Source organism: Osmerus mordax, chromosome 16 (assembly GCF_038355195.1).
Source record: "Osmerus mordax isolate fOsmMor3 chromosome 16, fOsmMor3.pri, whole genome shotgun sequence".
Lineage (NCBI taxonomy): Eukaryota > Metazoa > Chordata > Actinopteri > Osmeriformes > Osmeridae > Osmerus > Osmerus mordax.
Genome location: NC_090065.1, coordinates 7,355,709 through 7,372,289, shown reverse-complemented (window position 1 = coordinate 7,372,289; position 16,581 = coordinate 7,355,709). Strand labels below are relative to the sequence as shown.

The 16,581-nt window shown below is 46.0% G+C and overlaps 2 protein-coding genes across 3 annotated transcripts; one reads left to right on the top strand and one right to left on the bottom strand.

Annotated features, from left to right (window-relative positions):
• Window positions 1-6: 6 nt before the first annotated feature.
• Window positions 7-7,077, bottom strand: LOC136958548 (electrogenic aspartate/glutamate antiporter SLC25A12, mitochondrial-like). Of its 2 annotated transcripts, XM_067252533.1 has the most exons (18): window positions 7,060-7,077; window positions 6,300-6,353; window positions 5,174-5,319; window positions 4,309-4,424; window positions 3,755-3,894; window positions 3,522-3,668; window positions 3,257-3,386; window positions 2,896-2,989; window positions 2,694-2,778; window positions 2,533-2,614; window positions 2,212-2,370; window positions 1,737-1,789; window positions 1,472-1,549; window positions 1,174-1,314; window positions 906-1,044; window positions 651-809; window positions 434-524; window positions 7-290 (listed from the first exon to the last, which is right to left on the bottom strand). In XM_067252533.1, the coding sequence occupies exons 1-18, from the start codon at window positions 7,069-7,071 to the stop codon at window positions 68-70; spliced, it is 2,049 nt and encodes a 682-aa protein (XP_067108634.1). In that variant the 5' UTR covers window positions 7,072-7,077; the 3' UTR covers window positions 7-67. The 2 variants fall into 2 exon arrangements, with proteins under 2 accessions (XP_067108634.1, XP_067108633.1); XM_067252532.1 differs by having other exon boundaries at window positions 6,300-7,064.
• Window positions 7,078-8,449: 1,372 nt separating this feature from the next.
• metap1d (methionyl aminopeptidase type 1D (mitochondrial)) lies at window positions 8,450-11,713 on the top strand. The gene is made up of 10 exons (XM_067253610.1): window positions 8,450-8,489; window positions 9,572-9,732; window positions 9,889-10,038; window positions 10,132-10,280; window positions 10,386-10,428; window positions 10,528-10,691; window positions 10,793-10,890; window positions 11,001-11,048; window positions 11,123-11,201; window positions 11,303-11,713. Exons 1-10 carry the CDS (start codon window positions 8,450-8,452, stop codon window positions 11,385-11,387), a joined length of 1,017 nt encoding a protein of 338 aa, XP_067109711.1. The 3' UTR covers window positions 11,388-11,713.
• Window positions 11,714-16,581: the final 4,868 nt, after the last annotated feature.

The following is a 16,581-nucleotide window of genomic DNA, read 5'->3' as shown; positions in this document are numbered from 1 at the left end:
GTGTGTGTGTCTAAAGTGCGTAGCCCCAGACAGAGGAGAAGAGGGGTGATGGTGAAGGGTGGAGTCTTTAGGGGGCCTGTGTGGCGGCTGGGGGAGCCTCCTCCTTGGGGAGTTCTGAGTGGATGGAGACCACGCCAGAGGACTTGAACTTGGGCAGATGAAGACCAAACTTGTTCTCCACCCCAGCGAAGGTGGCCGCGGCCAGGCGGTAGCCTCCCACATGGTCCACATTGATGGGAGGAAGCTCCGAGATACGAGACTTGGGCGTGGGCTCGGACCCTGCGGGACGACTGGAGAGAGGAGAGAGAGAGGAGAGAGAGAGGAGGGGGCTCAGCGTTCCTCCACAGTGACCGCTAGGAGCATGGGCAGGATGCGACTGACGATACTCTTGGAGCTTACGTATACCATTCCATATTTTGATGTTGTGCCTTACCTTCCGCCAAAGTCCACGTAGAACCACCTCTGCAGGAGCTCGTAGGTCACCAGGGTCACACCGAACTGAGGAGAGGACCGGCACACGCGGGCTGGGGGAGGGGGCGGAGGTCAGGAGGTTAGAATACAATGGTGGTTTCTCCGGTCACTTTGACGGGGCCAAGCGCACCACTGCCCCTCACCACCCCCACACCCCCCCACGTGCACACACACAGTACCTCCAGCGCCTTTCCACAGAGCCTTGAATCCCTCCTCCCTCATGATCTTCCTGAAGCAGTCGATGACTCCTGTGTAGGAAGTCTGCCCTGCCCTCGCCGCCACCTGCAGACGGGTCTTAATGACATCCGCGGGCGTCACCAAGGAGGCCGCAGGTATACCTGGGACATGGAGTCAGGAGCAATGGGTAAGAGATGGTTTGGACCCCCTCAAAGTTGGGTTGAAATACACACTCTAAAACAAGGAAGCGAGCGTACCAGCGATGGCTCCAGCTGTTAGAAGCTGCAGGGGTCCCAGCCGGCCCTGCTCATCGGCAAACTCAGCCTTGGTGTGGGCGTACACCGGGAAGAAGATGGCTGAGAAGGGGACGTCTCGTAGGAAACATGCTTTGGCCCCCTACGCACACGCACACACACACAGACGTGTGCTGCCTTTAGGTCACTGAGAAACCAAGCAGTAGACGTGTGGGATGTAACCACCCAAGCATACCTCCACACACACACACACACACACACACACACCAACCTTGTAAAGTCCAAAGAAGCCCAGGTCCCTGACCACATTGAGGGCGCTGACCCGAGGGCCCGTGGTGATCTCTCCTGCCACCTGCAGGCGGATCTTTACAATCTCCAGAGGGTTGGTGAAGATCACCTGGGAGCCTCCAGCCTGGACACACACACACAGGCTATATTAGAACCAGAGGGAACCAGTGGGTCTTTGTGTTGTCTGCCGTTCCATCTCTGTGGACACACAAGTGAGGGAAGACGCCAGGATTGAGGGGCGGTGTGGAACGGAGGGAGAGTTGGTCCTGCCTTATACTCACACAGGCTCCTGCCAGCACCTCTGCAAAGGCTGGGATACCATCTTTGGTGGTGAACTTGTCTCTCACAAAGTCATTCACCTGCAGAGCGGAGGGGCAGAGAACAGAGCCGGCGTCAGATGATTCAGATACCATAGTGCTAACCCTAACCATTTAGAACATTAGTTGTAAGAAATATAAATATATTTTCATTTATGTAATATATACATTATAGGTAGGCAGGTTGTCATAGGTAGGATGGAGCAGAATGATGGTGGGAGGGGCTCACCGTAAGTTTAATGGCCTTCTCTGGAGCTACACCTATCAGCTGGGGCACCAGACCTGCAGGGCAGCATGGGGGATTGAGTCCAACAGGATGGACAGAATCAGAATATGACTACAGTGTCTATGAGGGGTGGGAGATGAGGCAGAGCAAAGGAAAGGAGGATGGGAGGAGGGGAGAAGCAGAGGGAAGAATACGGGAGAGAGATGGAAGAGAGAAGGTTCTGTACTGAGGTGACAGCTGAGAGGAGGGTAACAAAGACAAAATGGAGAGGAAAAAAGAAGGGAGCAGAAGGAAAATGGTTGAGTGCTCAACAATGGCAAAGAAACAATAGGTGGAAGTCTTGGTACAGAATTCTACCAAGGAGCAGGCTGGATGGAAAGAGAGAGAGATGGTGAATGAGTCTTGCACAAAAGAAAGGATGAGAAAGGGAGAGCGTCAGACGATGTGGTGAAGACAGAGGGGGGAGAGAGTAGTGTACCTCTGTAGAAGCCAAAGAAGCCCTCGTATCTCAGCACCTTCTTGGCACAGTCGAAGCTGTTCTTGTACATGAGCTCTCCCACAAAGGAGCTGGTGGAGCGCTGGTTCTGCATGCGGGTCTTAACCAAGTCTATAGGATACACGGCTGTCGCTCCCGTAGCTACGCACACACACACACAACCAACCAAACCATTAGCTCTATAGTTCATTATCAAGTATCATGTATAATAAAATCATAGGGCACAGGATTATGCAAAGGGTCTTTTCCAGCTATGAAGGCCTTGAGGCCCCATGGTGGGCAGGTGAGGAGTAGTGACCTTACCTCCAGCGATGGAGCCCAGGGTGAATCTGTAGGCAGACTCTGCAGCCTGCATCACCACTGACCTGGAGCCATCACCGTGGGCCTGCGGAACAACCAGGGGCATGATGTACACAACTGTGTCAAAATTCAAGCTTGCGCACACACACACACACACACAATACCTGTTTTTGTGCTTCTGCCAGATGGTAAGGCAGAGCCCCCTCCTCTAGTGGGACTATCCTCTCGATGTCGGCCAGATTCAGACGCCTGACACACACACCAAGACACACACTCAATAACATAACAGTGTCACCACCCCAGCCAGGCATGGCTGGCTACATACATGCTAGTCTCATGTAACCCCCGGCGTGTGCGTGTGTTTACCCAGAGGGGGAGTGAAGGCCCGAGAGCTGGTACAGGATGTCAATCTCCATGGGAGTAATCTGGCCAAACTTGTTAGCGGCATGAACAAACTCCTCTACAAAAGAGAGGGGAAGAAACCAGGGAGAGGGGGATAGTGAGAGAGGGAGAACGAGACCCAGAAAGAGACCGAATGTGACACATAATACCAGCGAGGAGAGCCTTAGTACATAATGACTTGCCAGGTCACCCTAATGGGGACCTCCCGGGCTCTATTAACATTCAACTTTGCAACAACATGTTTGCAGCTAAAAGCCGAGTAGCACTATGATCCCTCTCCATCTGTGCTTTAGTGGCAGAGTGTGCGTGTGTGTGCATGTGTTACCTTTGGTGACCAGTGTGTCCTTGCGTGTTCCAGCCAGCGTGCTGTAGATCTTGCGGATCAGCTCCATGTTGTTAAGCAGGGCGTTGAAGGCGTTGAAGTAGGAGAAGCTGACCATGTGACCCCCTGCAGCCTGGGACAGGAGATGCAACGCAGGGGACGGCTCATTTTTCAGCTTTTATACCGAAACACCCATCATGTTATTGGCATTCTACCGGTTCATGTGTTTTGATTGTCATGATATCAAGCATCCCTCTGAAGTCCTCACCGACACCAGGTTTTCCTCCACAAAGGGTGTAAGCATGTGGTGCCGTATGGTGGCCATGATGTCACTGAAGTCCATGGCAGAGATGACCCCACTCTTGCCCATGTCCTTCTGGGCAAACGCCTGGCGGGCATGCTCCAGCTGCAGCTCCTACAGGGCGCCCAACAGGTGGCACAGAGTCAGGTGTGGTTGACACTCGGACGATAGTGTGTGTGTGTGTGTGTGTGTGTGCATACCTGTAGGAACTGGGTGAACTCGAGGTAGCTGAGGCGTTTTTTGCGGTCGTGGCCAAAGTGCAAGCGGATGAACTCACAGTCCCAGTTGAAGGGGATGTGGTGGTGCACAGTAGTCTGGCTGAAGATGTCACGGGCATTATCTGGGTTCCCCACAGCACAGAAAGCATGAACACCATTTCAACACACAGTTGAGTTTAACAATATTTTTTTTATTTGTTATAACTGGATAACACATTCAGACGTGGAGTATCTTTCCCTGTTGAAATCAATCTAGTGACCATCACTATGTCTCAGCCTACACAGCCCAGGAGAGAGCGTGAGAACAAGGAGGTAGGTGTGTGTGTGTGTGTGTGTGTGTGTGTGTGTGTGTGTGTGCATGCATGCGTGCATGCCCATGTACAATGGCTTAGTCAGAAAGCATAATCCGGTTAACAATGTAATGATTAGGAAATTCCTTCAGCTGGACAAAAAAAAAACACAACTCCAGAGCCCCAACTGTGTAAATGTGAATGGATAATTGAGCACACTGAAAACCCACACAGAGAAGTACATACCAAAGGAGATGTCTCCTGTGCCTGTCTTGTCAAACAGCTGGAAAGCTACGATGAAGAGCGCGTCAGGAACACACAACACCGACTCAAAAGCCAGAAACTCCTGGAATGAGATCAGTCTGGATGTGTGTGTGTGTATGAGTGATGGACACAGACAGAAGAAAAAAGGTGTTAGCCTTGTATGACAATGGCACCATTAAAACACAAAGCTTAGGCACCCAATCAGAAGGAGAAAGGTTTGCTTTCACAGAAAATTCTTAAAATAATATCAACAGCAATATATATACATAAATGAAGGAGATTCCATCATGCAGTATTTGGTTAATTACAACATGCAACAGCAATTGTTGACAGTTTGATGGCTGATGGGAGGTCTTTACTTTCAACAGAAGCTCTGAATGACACAGGAGTATGCCTCTGAACATGAGCCCTGCAAGACACAACCGCACGTAAACCAGCGCATGCACACACACACACACCACCGTGCGTTTCTACACACATGTACTCTCTCTCTCTCTCTCTCTCTCTCTCTCACTGATAGGCTTCAACAAATGTTGACCCTTGTAGCTAATTAACAACATATTTATATTGTGGCCATATTGCTCTGTTTAGTTTTAGACCTTGAAGCAATACTTGGTTTCAGAATGACAGGAATCATTAACTCACACAGTATAATGCAGTGAGTATGTATGTGCATAGCTGCATGCAAAAAGGCCTTTTATCTTATCAATGAACGGCAATTATGTTAGCTAGTAGCTACTGTTCAGATTAATCCAAACATCATTTTAGCAATGATAACGAGACACAGCCTTTTTAGTTTAATATATGTGTGTGTGTGTGTGTGTGAGAGGGGTGCTCATACACATACCCGTCTTTAGTAGTATCGGCCACTCCAGCGATGAGCTGAACCGTTTTGGGGTTGTGGTGGATCTGTGTGTGCAATCCAAGGTACTTCTGCACAAAGTCTCCCGGGGTCATAAACTTCTCTCCATCCTTGTCCACCACGCTGGCATGCTGCACGGTAAAGAGGGGGCCACAGAAAGAGGTCAGATAAACAGCAGTAACATCCACATTACACTCCAACACCGATGCACAAACATTTGTTTCTAGATGAGGTAACAAGAATAACCAATTTAGGAAAATGAGGTCAACCGTTAGGCCTTACTTTGAGCACCTCGAGCACGTGTCATACACATGATGGAGTTGCATCTCTACCATTCATTCTTATTTTGTAAGCTTTAAGCCATCTCTGAGACCAGGGTTGGTACTGTATAAGCTGTATGTATTCAACAGCTCTGTTAACACATGACAGGAACGCCTGTTGGCTCAACAGTACTCACACATGACTGACTACAGGCCTCAGGGTATCACTTAGGATTTGTTGCATCTGATTTTCTTACATTCATACCTGCGTGGCACATATGTGGCACGACAGCTAAAGACCCCTGTGCCATGACATAACAAAAGCACAACCTTGACACACACATTCAACATAGAGGTCAGTGTATCCACCACACCTGCTCATGCTCACTCACTGACAGACACTCTGACAACTGCTGACCCAGAATACAAAACATAAGTCGCTACCATGTCTGTACTCCAGCTACAAAAGCTTTTATTTATTTATTGAGGCAGAGTATTCAAGAACCACTCCGAATGACTATCTGAATACATGTAATGACCACTTGTGACATGACCTCTTGTGTCCTCTGCTTCTCTACGGTTCAGGCTTGCTTAGCTAGGTAGTTAACCGGTTGACGTGGAATGGCACCGAATGGAACGCTGATTTAATCAGTTGTAGTCAATACAAAATCGTTGAAGCATGATTTCGTAATCTCAAGAGTTATAACGACCTTCGGAAACGCTTACAGGTCATCAACAGGTCTGACTAACTGACAGTCTCTAACAAGCCATGACACAGTGATAAAACAAAAGCCCGCATAAGCAGCAATATATGATATATCAAGCTCCGTTGAAGGGCAAAGTTGTCTTACCTTTTGGAAGATCGCCTTAAGTTCACTTGGGTCCGCGCGTTTAGTGGATTGCACCTGCAGCAATAATAACATTAGTCACATTTGAAACCAATGACAGCAAAACAATCACACCAAATAGGTACTCATTGATCAAGCTAGATAACTGAGGGAACTATATACATTTGCTACGTCGCAAGATAGCGAGTAGTAAACACTTTACATCTCCTTGAAAAGATGCAGCAAGCCAAAAGTTGTAACTCCAAGCAACTAGAAATAAATCCACCTAGTTTTAACTACTAGGGTCATGGGCTAGTAGTGTTGCAAGCTAAGTTGCTAGCTAAGGAAGTTAGCTAATTAACCAGCTCGCCTATGCTCAGTTCTTAACGAGGACACAAACCGTTATCGTTTCAGGTTAGCTGAGTTTGTAAAAGAAGCGAGAAGATAAAACAAAATTCAATCAGATGGGAAAGAGCCCAGAAAGAATAGTCAACACAGCTTATCTGATTTGCAAGCTAGCTATATTCTATCTATATTCAACCAAGAGATGCACAGCTGGTTAGCCCGTATCGCTAGCTCTGTCTGTGGATGTTTCATTCAAGGCCAGACACCGGGCGTTAGCGCAATGATGCAAGAAGCAGAGAGGTCACCATATTCGCAAAAAAGGTTTTACAATACAGCACCAATTGTTAACACAACATTCCCCGTACAACAAAACGAATAAATCCTGTAAACAACATTTATATATATTTCTGAAACGCAAAGCTTGCGATGCCGAAGTCACCTTGACCGCCATGCTGGTTTTGACGTCACGTACAGTATCTGCTTGCCTGGCGCACGCGCTCCAATCCAAACTAGTATCTAAAAAAAATCACAAAACGAGCCAGGGTTGATCAAGCCCGCAATGTGACCCAACCAACGTATTCCTTTGAGTAGCCTGTCTTGTATGATTACTTTTCTTGAAACTGGTTTCTGTTTAGGGTTGTGTCGTCTCGTGAGTGGTTGTCAGTTGATAGTCGTGATGAGTAGCTACATGACTGGAATGTCATTGCGAGTAATGCAATTTGACGTTTTTCTTTCGTTTGTTACACAGTGTCAGCTCTTTTCTTTGTCAATTAGTGTGGGTTAAACTTCATATTACAAATAGGTTTAACGTTTGCATGAATGCCCAGAAACCCTGCAAGAATTTAAGTATTTCAGCGGCAGCCATCTCATATCAGTTGTACTGTCTTGGCACGCCTCAAGAGTCGGGATGCTCCAACAATAGTCAGCGTTGTGTATCAATGCCGGATGTTGGTCCTCATTATTATTGGCATTGGCTGTCTCATACCAGATCCCACTGACCTAATTGTAGATTCTGGTAAACAGAGCTGTAATCCAATTAAATTAACATTGGTTTGAACTGAAGACCACATCTGAAGCCAACTGGCATATCGCCTTACTCTTTGTCGGTGTTTTCTTACGCTCTTTCACACATAAATGCACCGTGAGGCAGTCTTGCTGTGGAACCTCACACACTCTAATCTTCCATGTACAAAGTGTGTCTGTGACTGCAGCTGACCCATACCTACGCAATGGGTAATAAGCACAGTGCTGCTCTTAGAACAGATACTGTCTGTTCTACTGATGCTGTCCCAAAAGAAGCACAACACCCAGTTTACTCATGCTGGTCTTGGTAAAAACACCAGCACTATGTCAAAATCGACGACGGTCAGTTCCACAGCAGATAAATCAGTTTATGATGCTGACACTGCTCACGCTGCTCTATAGATTATTTGGTGTCAGGACATGACCTGACATGGCCTTTCATGGGTTAAAAAAAGTCTGGAAGTAGGCTTCCTTTCTGACCCATACGTTGAACAGGCATTTAAAGGTATTCTGTTGTGACATAGGGTAAAAGGGCACGTTTCAATTAAATAGTTTCCCCGTGCTGAAACAGAGATAATGAGATAATAAGAGATAAAAAATTTTTTTTAATATATAATAACCCTTCTTTTCAAATAATGCGTCAAATAAAAATACGAAACACGTCATCTAGGTGCAATTAAACTTTAAGTAACTGTACGTTAGAGGTTATAAATGAAAATATTTTTGGGGGTGTGTCCAAAAAAGAACATTATTTGGATGAAACCGCCGGTAAACGCAAAGCACGTGATTGCCATTCAAATACAAATATGGCGGCTCCCTGTGCAGCTAGAGTCATATCAAGAGCTGGTAAGAACGTTCCTGAACTCTCATTATTTTAATAGCGAGAAGACAAACGACTTTATCTAGAACCAAAAATAACAACGTGTATGCACTGCATTTTATTACATTGATACATATACATGAATTGCATTGTTTTTCATGCACTCCACCTTTTAGCTTAGCTAGCTATACGTCGTGCTGTTGTAGCATGCTTCACGACCAATACTCCACTACAGAGTCACAACCAGGGGCGTCTTTAGACCCATTTTACAGGGGCACGTACCCCAAAATCTGCTGTGCCCCGGTAAAATCAAAAGTTTGAGTTTTAACAATTTACTTTATTAGTCAGTGCATTAATTTAGATTGATAAACCCGGAAAAAATTAACGCAGTATCCCAATCAACACTTGTAAAAGTGTTTAACTGAAAACACAAACCTATATGCATGCAGAATTCCATGTCAGCACGCTCTTCTGAGCTTGCCAAATAGCCACTGCAGCACGGACACAGAAGTCCAGGGGGATATTCCAGAAAGCAGGTCATGCAACATAACTGGGTAAGTTAACCCACCAGCTGATTCACAACGTTGTTACAACACTGGGTGTCAGCTGGGGCGTTAACTTACCCGGTTATGTCACATAACCTGCTTTCAGGAATACCCCCCAGGTGTCAACTCGGCACATAAGTCAGAATTGAGGTAGGCTAAGAAAACATTAAAAAGCTAAAGATAGTTTCTAAATGATAGGCCCACCGATCAACTTATTTTGACTAAAAGATAAAAACAACATTACATGAAGTTCAAAAAAACTGTATTTGCGGTCCAATGAATGCTAAATGCTATGAATTAGGGGCCTTGTGCCCCAGTAGAGCTTGATGTCTAACAACGCCTCTGGTTTAACAGTCCGCTTTTATTAGATTAGGCATTAACTTGAGTAACATTGGACGTTAGTAATAGTGCACATGTATTACTATTAATGAAATTATATCTTTAGCTGCATTACACTTCTTATTTCGCTCTTTAAAACGCAAAGTAATCCTTTCCAGAAGGGATGTAATAGCATGGACAGCACGTCTGAGTCATACTGTCCCACATCTCCCTTCTGCCTGGAGGGTTGGGAGGATTCCTTCAGAGGGGGTGTTGTGCAAGGGGTTCTGGACGGCCCTGTGGAAGCCTATCCCAGCAGCACAGGCTGTTCTTCTGGCGCAAGTGGAACAGTTCTCACAACGTTGTCCGCCCTGCTACTGTCAGGCCAGCCTACACAGTGCCTAAGGTGCAGTCAGAACTCTCTTACCCAATAGGCAAAACTTGAGCGACTTTATACTCACTGTATAAACTCTGGTCTGGTATGATCCAGATGCTCTAAATGATCTGCGAAGCATATCAGTCAAGTTGAAGAACCTCTCTTTTCTCTTTTCCTTGTCTGTAGCACATCCAGCGTCCAGACTATGTATTCAGTGGGGTCATACCAGACTGGCCTGGATACATAGAGATCAAGGACGAGGAACAGATACAGGGCCTGGCTCGAGCATGTCAGCTAGCCAGACACATACTTCTGCTCGCTGGCCGCAGTCTGAAGGTACTGTGTGTCTCACTCTCTTTCTTTCTGTGTGACCTACTGCTTGACTGTTGTCTGGGTTATGACCCATCATGTTTGACCGCTCACCTCAAGGTTGGCATGACGACAGATGAGATAGACTTCATTGTTCACCAGGAGGCCATCCGTCACAATGCGTACCCCTCTCCTCTGCGGTACGGGGGGTTCCCCAAGTCTGTCTGTACGTCAGTCAACAATGTGGTTTGTCACGGCATACCTGACAGGTAAACAAATTCACCTTCTTTCATCATTGCTCTCCACACATTTTGTCACATTTTTGTCACATTTTTGACACAGATGTTAACCTGTTCCCAACTGTTTGTTGTTAGTCGGCAGCTTGAAGATGGAGATATTATCAACATTGATGTGACTGTGAGTTCAACTCCCTCTGCCTCCCTGCACACAGAAACAAATCTCTATATGCAGTCCTTTTATTAATCCTTTACATGGTTGATGTGTCCCCCATGTTAGGTGTATTTGGAGGGTTACCATGGCGACACATCAGAGACCTTTCTGATGGGTCATGTGGATGAAGGTGGGCAGAGACTGGTGGAAGTAGCCAGGAAGTGTAGAGACGAGGCCATCACTGCCTGTAAACCTGGAGCACAGCTCTGTGTTATAGGAAACACCATCAGGTAACACACACACACACACACACACACACACACTTAGACAGCATGCCTTCAGCTATTAGCTCACCCCATGGTCTTTTTATATGCTCTCTCCACTCCTCTAGTGATATAGCACACTCCAATGGCTTCCGTGTGTGTCCCTACTTCATTGGTCATGGCATTGGCTCCTACTTCCACGGGCACCCTGAGATATGGCACCATGGTCAGTCAATAAATGGAACTCATTTATCTACATATCTCAAATTAAGATTTTGACTGAGATTATACCATATACACCCCCCCCCCCCCCCCCCCCCTTACTTTCACTTTCAGCTAACGACAACGACATGACTATGGAGGAAGGCATGGCTTTCACCATTGGTCAGTTTTGGCACATAGTCACATGTTTATGTTTTCATGGCAATGTATTGATCCTGATTATTCCGTGCATACAGAGCCTATAGTGATGGAGGGGTCGTCAGAGTTTAGGATCCTGAGGGACAAGTGGACAGCTGTGTCTGCAGATGACAAAAGGTGACACTTCAAGCTACATGTTCCACCTCCTCGCATTTAGCCGTATCTTACGGAAGTCTTCGGTGAAGAAGGTGACTTTCCTAATGTGTGTGTCTGTTTAGGTCAGCCCAGTTTGAACATACCGTTGTCATCACCTCTGATGGAGTGGAGATTCTCACCAAACTACCAGAGGAGCAGGAGCCCTGAACAGGAGATGAGGGAAATCATGCATCAGTGTCAAGTCCCTGGCTGACCCTGGCTCTTCACTAGATGGAGCTGAAAAGAATAGTTTTAGTGTCAGTCTGCAGACGTCTCCCAGGACAGCAGGAGAACTGGAAAAACCATCAGTAAAGGTTTGCTGACAGTTTGCACTCTGGAACCCTGTCCAGCTGCCCACTGCTCTGGGATCAGAGACCCCCGGGGGTCCTGCTGAGGCCCTTGGTCAGAAGCTAACAGCACTGAGAACATGGGAGCCAAGCTGCCCACATGACATGGAACTGTGAATCTTCTGTAAGTCTGTCATTATTTAAATAAAGCACTTTTAAGTACTAACGTTTTGGTTCCTTATTCTGGGTTGGAATGCAGCAAGAATCCCATCAGGAGGATGGGGATGGTTAGGATCTCCCAGAGCAAGGCTGCGTGTGCATGAGGTTTTAAAAGGAGGAAACCAAACTCTAGTTGTTTCATACTTGACTTGGACACTAGATGGCAGTATAGACCATTGCTGTGTTTGCTGACTGTATACAGCTCTGAACTTCACACTGGTTCCTAATGATGATCTTCATTGAAAAAGACAGTTCGTTTCATCAAACTGCACACTGTTCTCAGGTGTGAGCATGTAAGCCTTGGTTTCCTTTAATGTGAATTTGACTCCGCTGCCGTTAAATAAATCAAGAACTGGCGAAAGGTGGATTGACACCAGTTGCAAAAAGACTAGGTTGTGTAGTTTGAGTCCGTGGTTTTAGAGTTGCTATGTGCCGCCAAGAAAAAGGCTGTTACAAGACTCATTCCTGGCATAGTTGAGAAGCAGCACATGCTTCTGTTCTTACTGTCTACATGTGGCTTTGATAAAGAATAAGATGCTAGTTCAGAAATAATCTGAATAGAATGAGTCCTCTGCTGTCTTATCCTGTCCTCTTTTGTCCTACTGTTTCTTTTACAGAAAAGCAGATGGGTAATTATCCTACTGTATAAGCGAGTCAGTCAGTGTCAGCACATCCTGCCGATGTACCTGTGAAGTGTGTGTTTGTACATGCATTGAAGTGTTCATATGCCCCTCCCAGTATGTGTGTGTGTGTGTGTGTTCTTTTGCCCTTGCCAGAGTGTCAGTCATGTGGGTGTGTTGTGGGTTGGATCAGATCCCACACTGGTGAGTCACTCATGAACAGAACATCCATCCATGCTGAGGAGATCCACCAATCTTTCTTTCTCAATCTGTCATCAATTAGTCATGGCCTTGGTCATGTCAGGTGGTAAGGAAATTGAATGGATAACAGATCAACTGAGGCTGTCCAAGCTGGCTAACATCAAGCTGTCCAGCTCAGAAAATAACAACTGAAATGTCTTGATTTACTTTTACTTGAGAATTTATGAGAAAAAAGACAATATTTATGATATTTTCCTCCATTTCACTGTTATGTTTGGTATGTGCAAGTGTTTTGATTTGAGAGCAGGGTGTGGATTGTGTGTACCTAAAGCAGTACACACTTCCTGTACAGTCAATTCCTCTGAGTCAAGAGTCTTGCAAACAGCCCTTGGTATAGCCCCTTCTGTATACAAACACAAACACACAGAAGGTTAATGGAGGAAAAGGGAAGGGTTAGGAAAGGTGTGAGGTGCAACGGGAGGGGCCGGGAGGGGCAGGGGATGAGTAGAGCGAGCTGCAGAGGAATTCTTTCCTGTTGGGACAGATCCTGTTCTCCTCAAACATTGTCTCTCTGGCCCTCTCCTCTCTTACCATACATTTTCAGGTCCAGTTTCTGTTAGACATACGCACTCAACTACAGCAGAAACATCCTGAGGAGACGGTCACACATGATGTTCATATCAAATGCATTCCTTTCACTAAGCTTACCATGTGGCAGTGTGCGAGTTATGTGTGAGTTCTGTGAAAAAACATTTTCTCATGTGCAAGGTGGTTAATGAAAATGATTCTCCTAGTGTGCCTGTTTACTAGTGTGTGTGGGAGTCTGGGACATATCACACCTTCCTGGGACTTGTTCCACTCAGGACCACAGGAATCCTTAGTCACCTTGGTGACCGGTAGAATTCCATGTCTCACTGGTGACCTTGCATTCCAACCTGTTCAGGCAGGTCCGAGAGAGAAATGTAAACCCATGTTTATGTTGATAGAATGCTCCATGTAGCATACTCAGCTCCTTTTTCAGGGAATCGGGCTAGTAATCAGAAGGTTGCCGGTTCGATTCCTGGCTGTGCGAAATGACATTGTGTCCATGGGCAAGGCACTTCACCCTACTTGCCTCGGGGGGAATGTCCCTGTACTTACTGTAAGTCGCTCTGGATAAGAGCGTCTGCTAAATGCCTAAATCTCCTTTTACCTGTCTGACGACACACATTATGCACGCAGGTAATTCAAAATGTACGAGAGTTGGCTGTTTGTATGTTGGCGTGTTCAGACTATGGTCCGTTTGTCTGGTTCTTGAATCATTGAAAGACAAGTGTGAATGAAACTAATTATGTAAGTATGGGAGGAGGGCATCTGTTGAAGGATGTCATTTGGGTTCCTAACTGGAGCCTGAATATCTCAAAAGTTACATTTTATTCATATCCAGGAATGTAGAGTGAGAATGTTTGGGTTTGTGTATGTGTGTTGTATGTGTTTCTGGAGGCCGTACAAAACATCTGGGATCTATGGCTGTGCTCTCTGTCTGGGTCTCTATTCTTAATAACTTTCTTTTTCTTGCAGGAATTTCATACAGACACACACACACTTTCACCCCTCTTCACTGTGGGCCACAGGCCTCCACAATGCCCCTTCTTTCTCACTCTCTCTCAGTGAACTAGAGAAAACCGGTTAGACAGATTTACTTCAGAGACTGCATTTTGCTTCAGTACTTCCCTTTCTCCTCCAATTTGGAGTGTTTAACCCTTGTGCTGCCTTCGGGTCACATGACCCAAAGGTTCATAACGAACCATCGTTGTGTTTACCCAATTTTACCCAATACAAAAACAAATAAAAATATTTTTCTTTTAACCTTCGCAATGTGGGGGGTCTGAGACAGCCCAACGGTTAAAAGAAAATGCTTCACTTTGTTTTTGTATGCGTTAAAGTTGCCGCAATACGACGGTGGGTCACAATGACTGATGGGTCAGAATGACCCGAAGATAACACAAGGGTTAATGTGTGTGTGATGGTGGGACTAGTGGAGACATTAGTTACATTCTTGGATCAGATAAGAGCGAGGAAGGGTTAGGGTTAGTGTGTCCCTATGGAATTATATAGAAACATCTTACCGACAGACTCATTGGATGTCAATCCATTGCTTATGTTCATGCGTGTAAGTGCGCTCAAGTGTCAAAGATAAAGTGACAAGTAAATTAATTAAATATTGATGCAGTATTGCTCTGATGCAAGGCTTTGCTATCATTTTCAGCAGTAGTAACAGTTAAGTGATGAAGATAAAATATGACACAGAGACTGCCCAGTGTTTGTAAACATCAAAGCTGTTTGTTTCCCTTGCTTTGTCTGGTAACGTCACAGCGATGTGTGTGTTTCCTAAACAACAGCACAGGGGAGGAAGCTCTCCCCATGGTGCCAAGCTCAATGGAGGAACTGTGAGGAAATTCCAAAGATTTCGAACGTTTATGTTCACTACTTTCTAGAATATACTGTATCCAGTGAGCACAAAGAAAGTTTTTAACAAACAATGAATTTTTATCTCCCAAAGCGGCCTCCTTGGTTGAGTAATTGTCTGCTGGGTTGCACTTTTGTGTCGCTGTGTGTGTCTACCTCTGGAGGGAAGAAGGGAATTAAACTGTCTTCTGCTTTATTGGAGAGACAACAGGTCCAGACCAGAGCTCTGAGTCAGAGAAGAACACTGCAGGGCTCTCTAGGCCTGTGTGAGGAGGTTTTCTAGTGGAGGTTTTATTAGTTTACATTTACATTTACATTTAGTCATTTAGCAGACGCTCTTATCCAGAGCGACTTACACTAAGTACAGGGACATTCCCCCCGAGGCAAGTAGGGTGAAGTGCCTTGCCCAAGGACACAACGTCATTTTTGCACGGCCGGGAATCGAACTGGCAACCTTCTGATTACTAGCCCGCTTCCCTAACCGCTCAGCCACCTCACTCCCCCATTAGTTGAGGTTCAGAAGTTCTCAAGTGGAGGATTTATTTGTGGAGGTTCCCTGATGAAGGTTCACTGAATGCCACCGTGCCGCAGAAACAAAGCAACAGCTCCGCAAGGAGAGACAAAGGCTAAACCTCCACCCGCCCGGACACTCTCCCCTGCACACACTGCACCAAAACCTGTGGATAATGGATCTACGTTAACATCTATCTGAAGACCCACAAGTAGACAACCCAACTGAGGGGACAGTCATACTCGCCTGGGGTGAGCGCCAATGATGACTGGTGGAGGTTTGGAGGGGAGGGTCACAAGTGGAGGTATATTAGTGATCCTATACGTTCACCCCCTGAACTCCTTCTCCATAGCAACACCAGGAGAAACCTTATGTCTTGTGTCACTCCAACAACGTGCAAGAACCGTTGTCACAGGAATTCACTGGTTTAGTGTGTGTGTGTCTGTTTGTGAAAAAGAGAGAGAGTAATAAAGATACAGAAAAAGAGGGTACATAACATAGGCGTGCATGCTCAATGTGTTCTGGATTGGAATTTCACCTGTTGTAGACATACAATACACCAGAGAGAGAGAGAAAGAGAGAGAAAGAGAGAGAGAGAAACTATCAACTGAAAAAATGGTCTCCCCCTCAAGAAAGACAAGCAGTAAAAATGTATTTAAATGTTATTTTGAGTCAGCCAATGGAGAGGGGGAGAGAGGGCTTTATCAGTTGCAGATAGTGTTTCATGAACCCACAGCCACAGCAGATATTATCAGCAAGGTAGAGTGAAGGTGGAGCTAGTCTTTCACTGGTACGTCCTTCCACGGGTATGAACGTCGAACGTAGAAGAGGATCCTGTGCCTCCTTTCTGCATGCTCAGGGTTCACAATATTCTCTTTCTGGAGCACAGTTGGAAACTCAGGGGGGGGGGGGGTAAGCATGGTTTGTGTGGCGACTGTGGAGGTTGCTATTCTGTAGGACAAGACAAGACATCAATTAGTACCTGCTGACTGTGATAAATATACTCATCAATAGGGGACAGGACCTGCCCGTGTGTGTGTAGTTCTTTATGTACACGCCAGTAGTGTTGTCTTCGT

Bases quoted from the DNA above. Each gene is read 5' to 3' on its own strand.
- LOC136958548 (XM_067252532.1), bottom strand. From the start codon at position 6,371: ATGTTATTATTGCTGCAGGTGCAATCCACTAAACGCGCGGACCCAAGT. The intron at 5,320-6,299 runs GTAAGACAACTT...TTTACCGTGCAG, and splicing joins TTAAGGCGATCTTCCAAAAG to CATGCCAGCGTGGTGGACAA. The intron at 2,615-2,693 runs GTATTGTGTGTG...GTTGTTCCGCAG, and splicing joins TGGCAGAAGCACAAAAACAG to GCCCACGGTGATGGCTCCAG.
- metap1d (XM_067253610.1), top strand. From the start codon at position 8,450: ATGGCGGCTCCCTGTGCAGCTAGAGTCATATCAAGAGCTG. The intron at 10,429-10,527 runs GTGAGTTCAACT...CCCCCATGTTAG, and splicing joins TTATCAACATTGATGTGACT to GTGTATTTGGAGGGTTACCA. The intron at 11,202-11,302 runs GTGACACTTCAA...GTGTCTGTTTAG, and splicing joins GTGTCTGCAGATGACAAAAG to GTCAGCCCAGTTTGAACATA.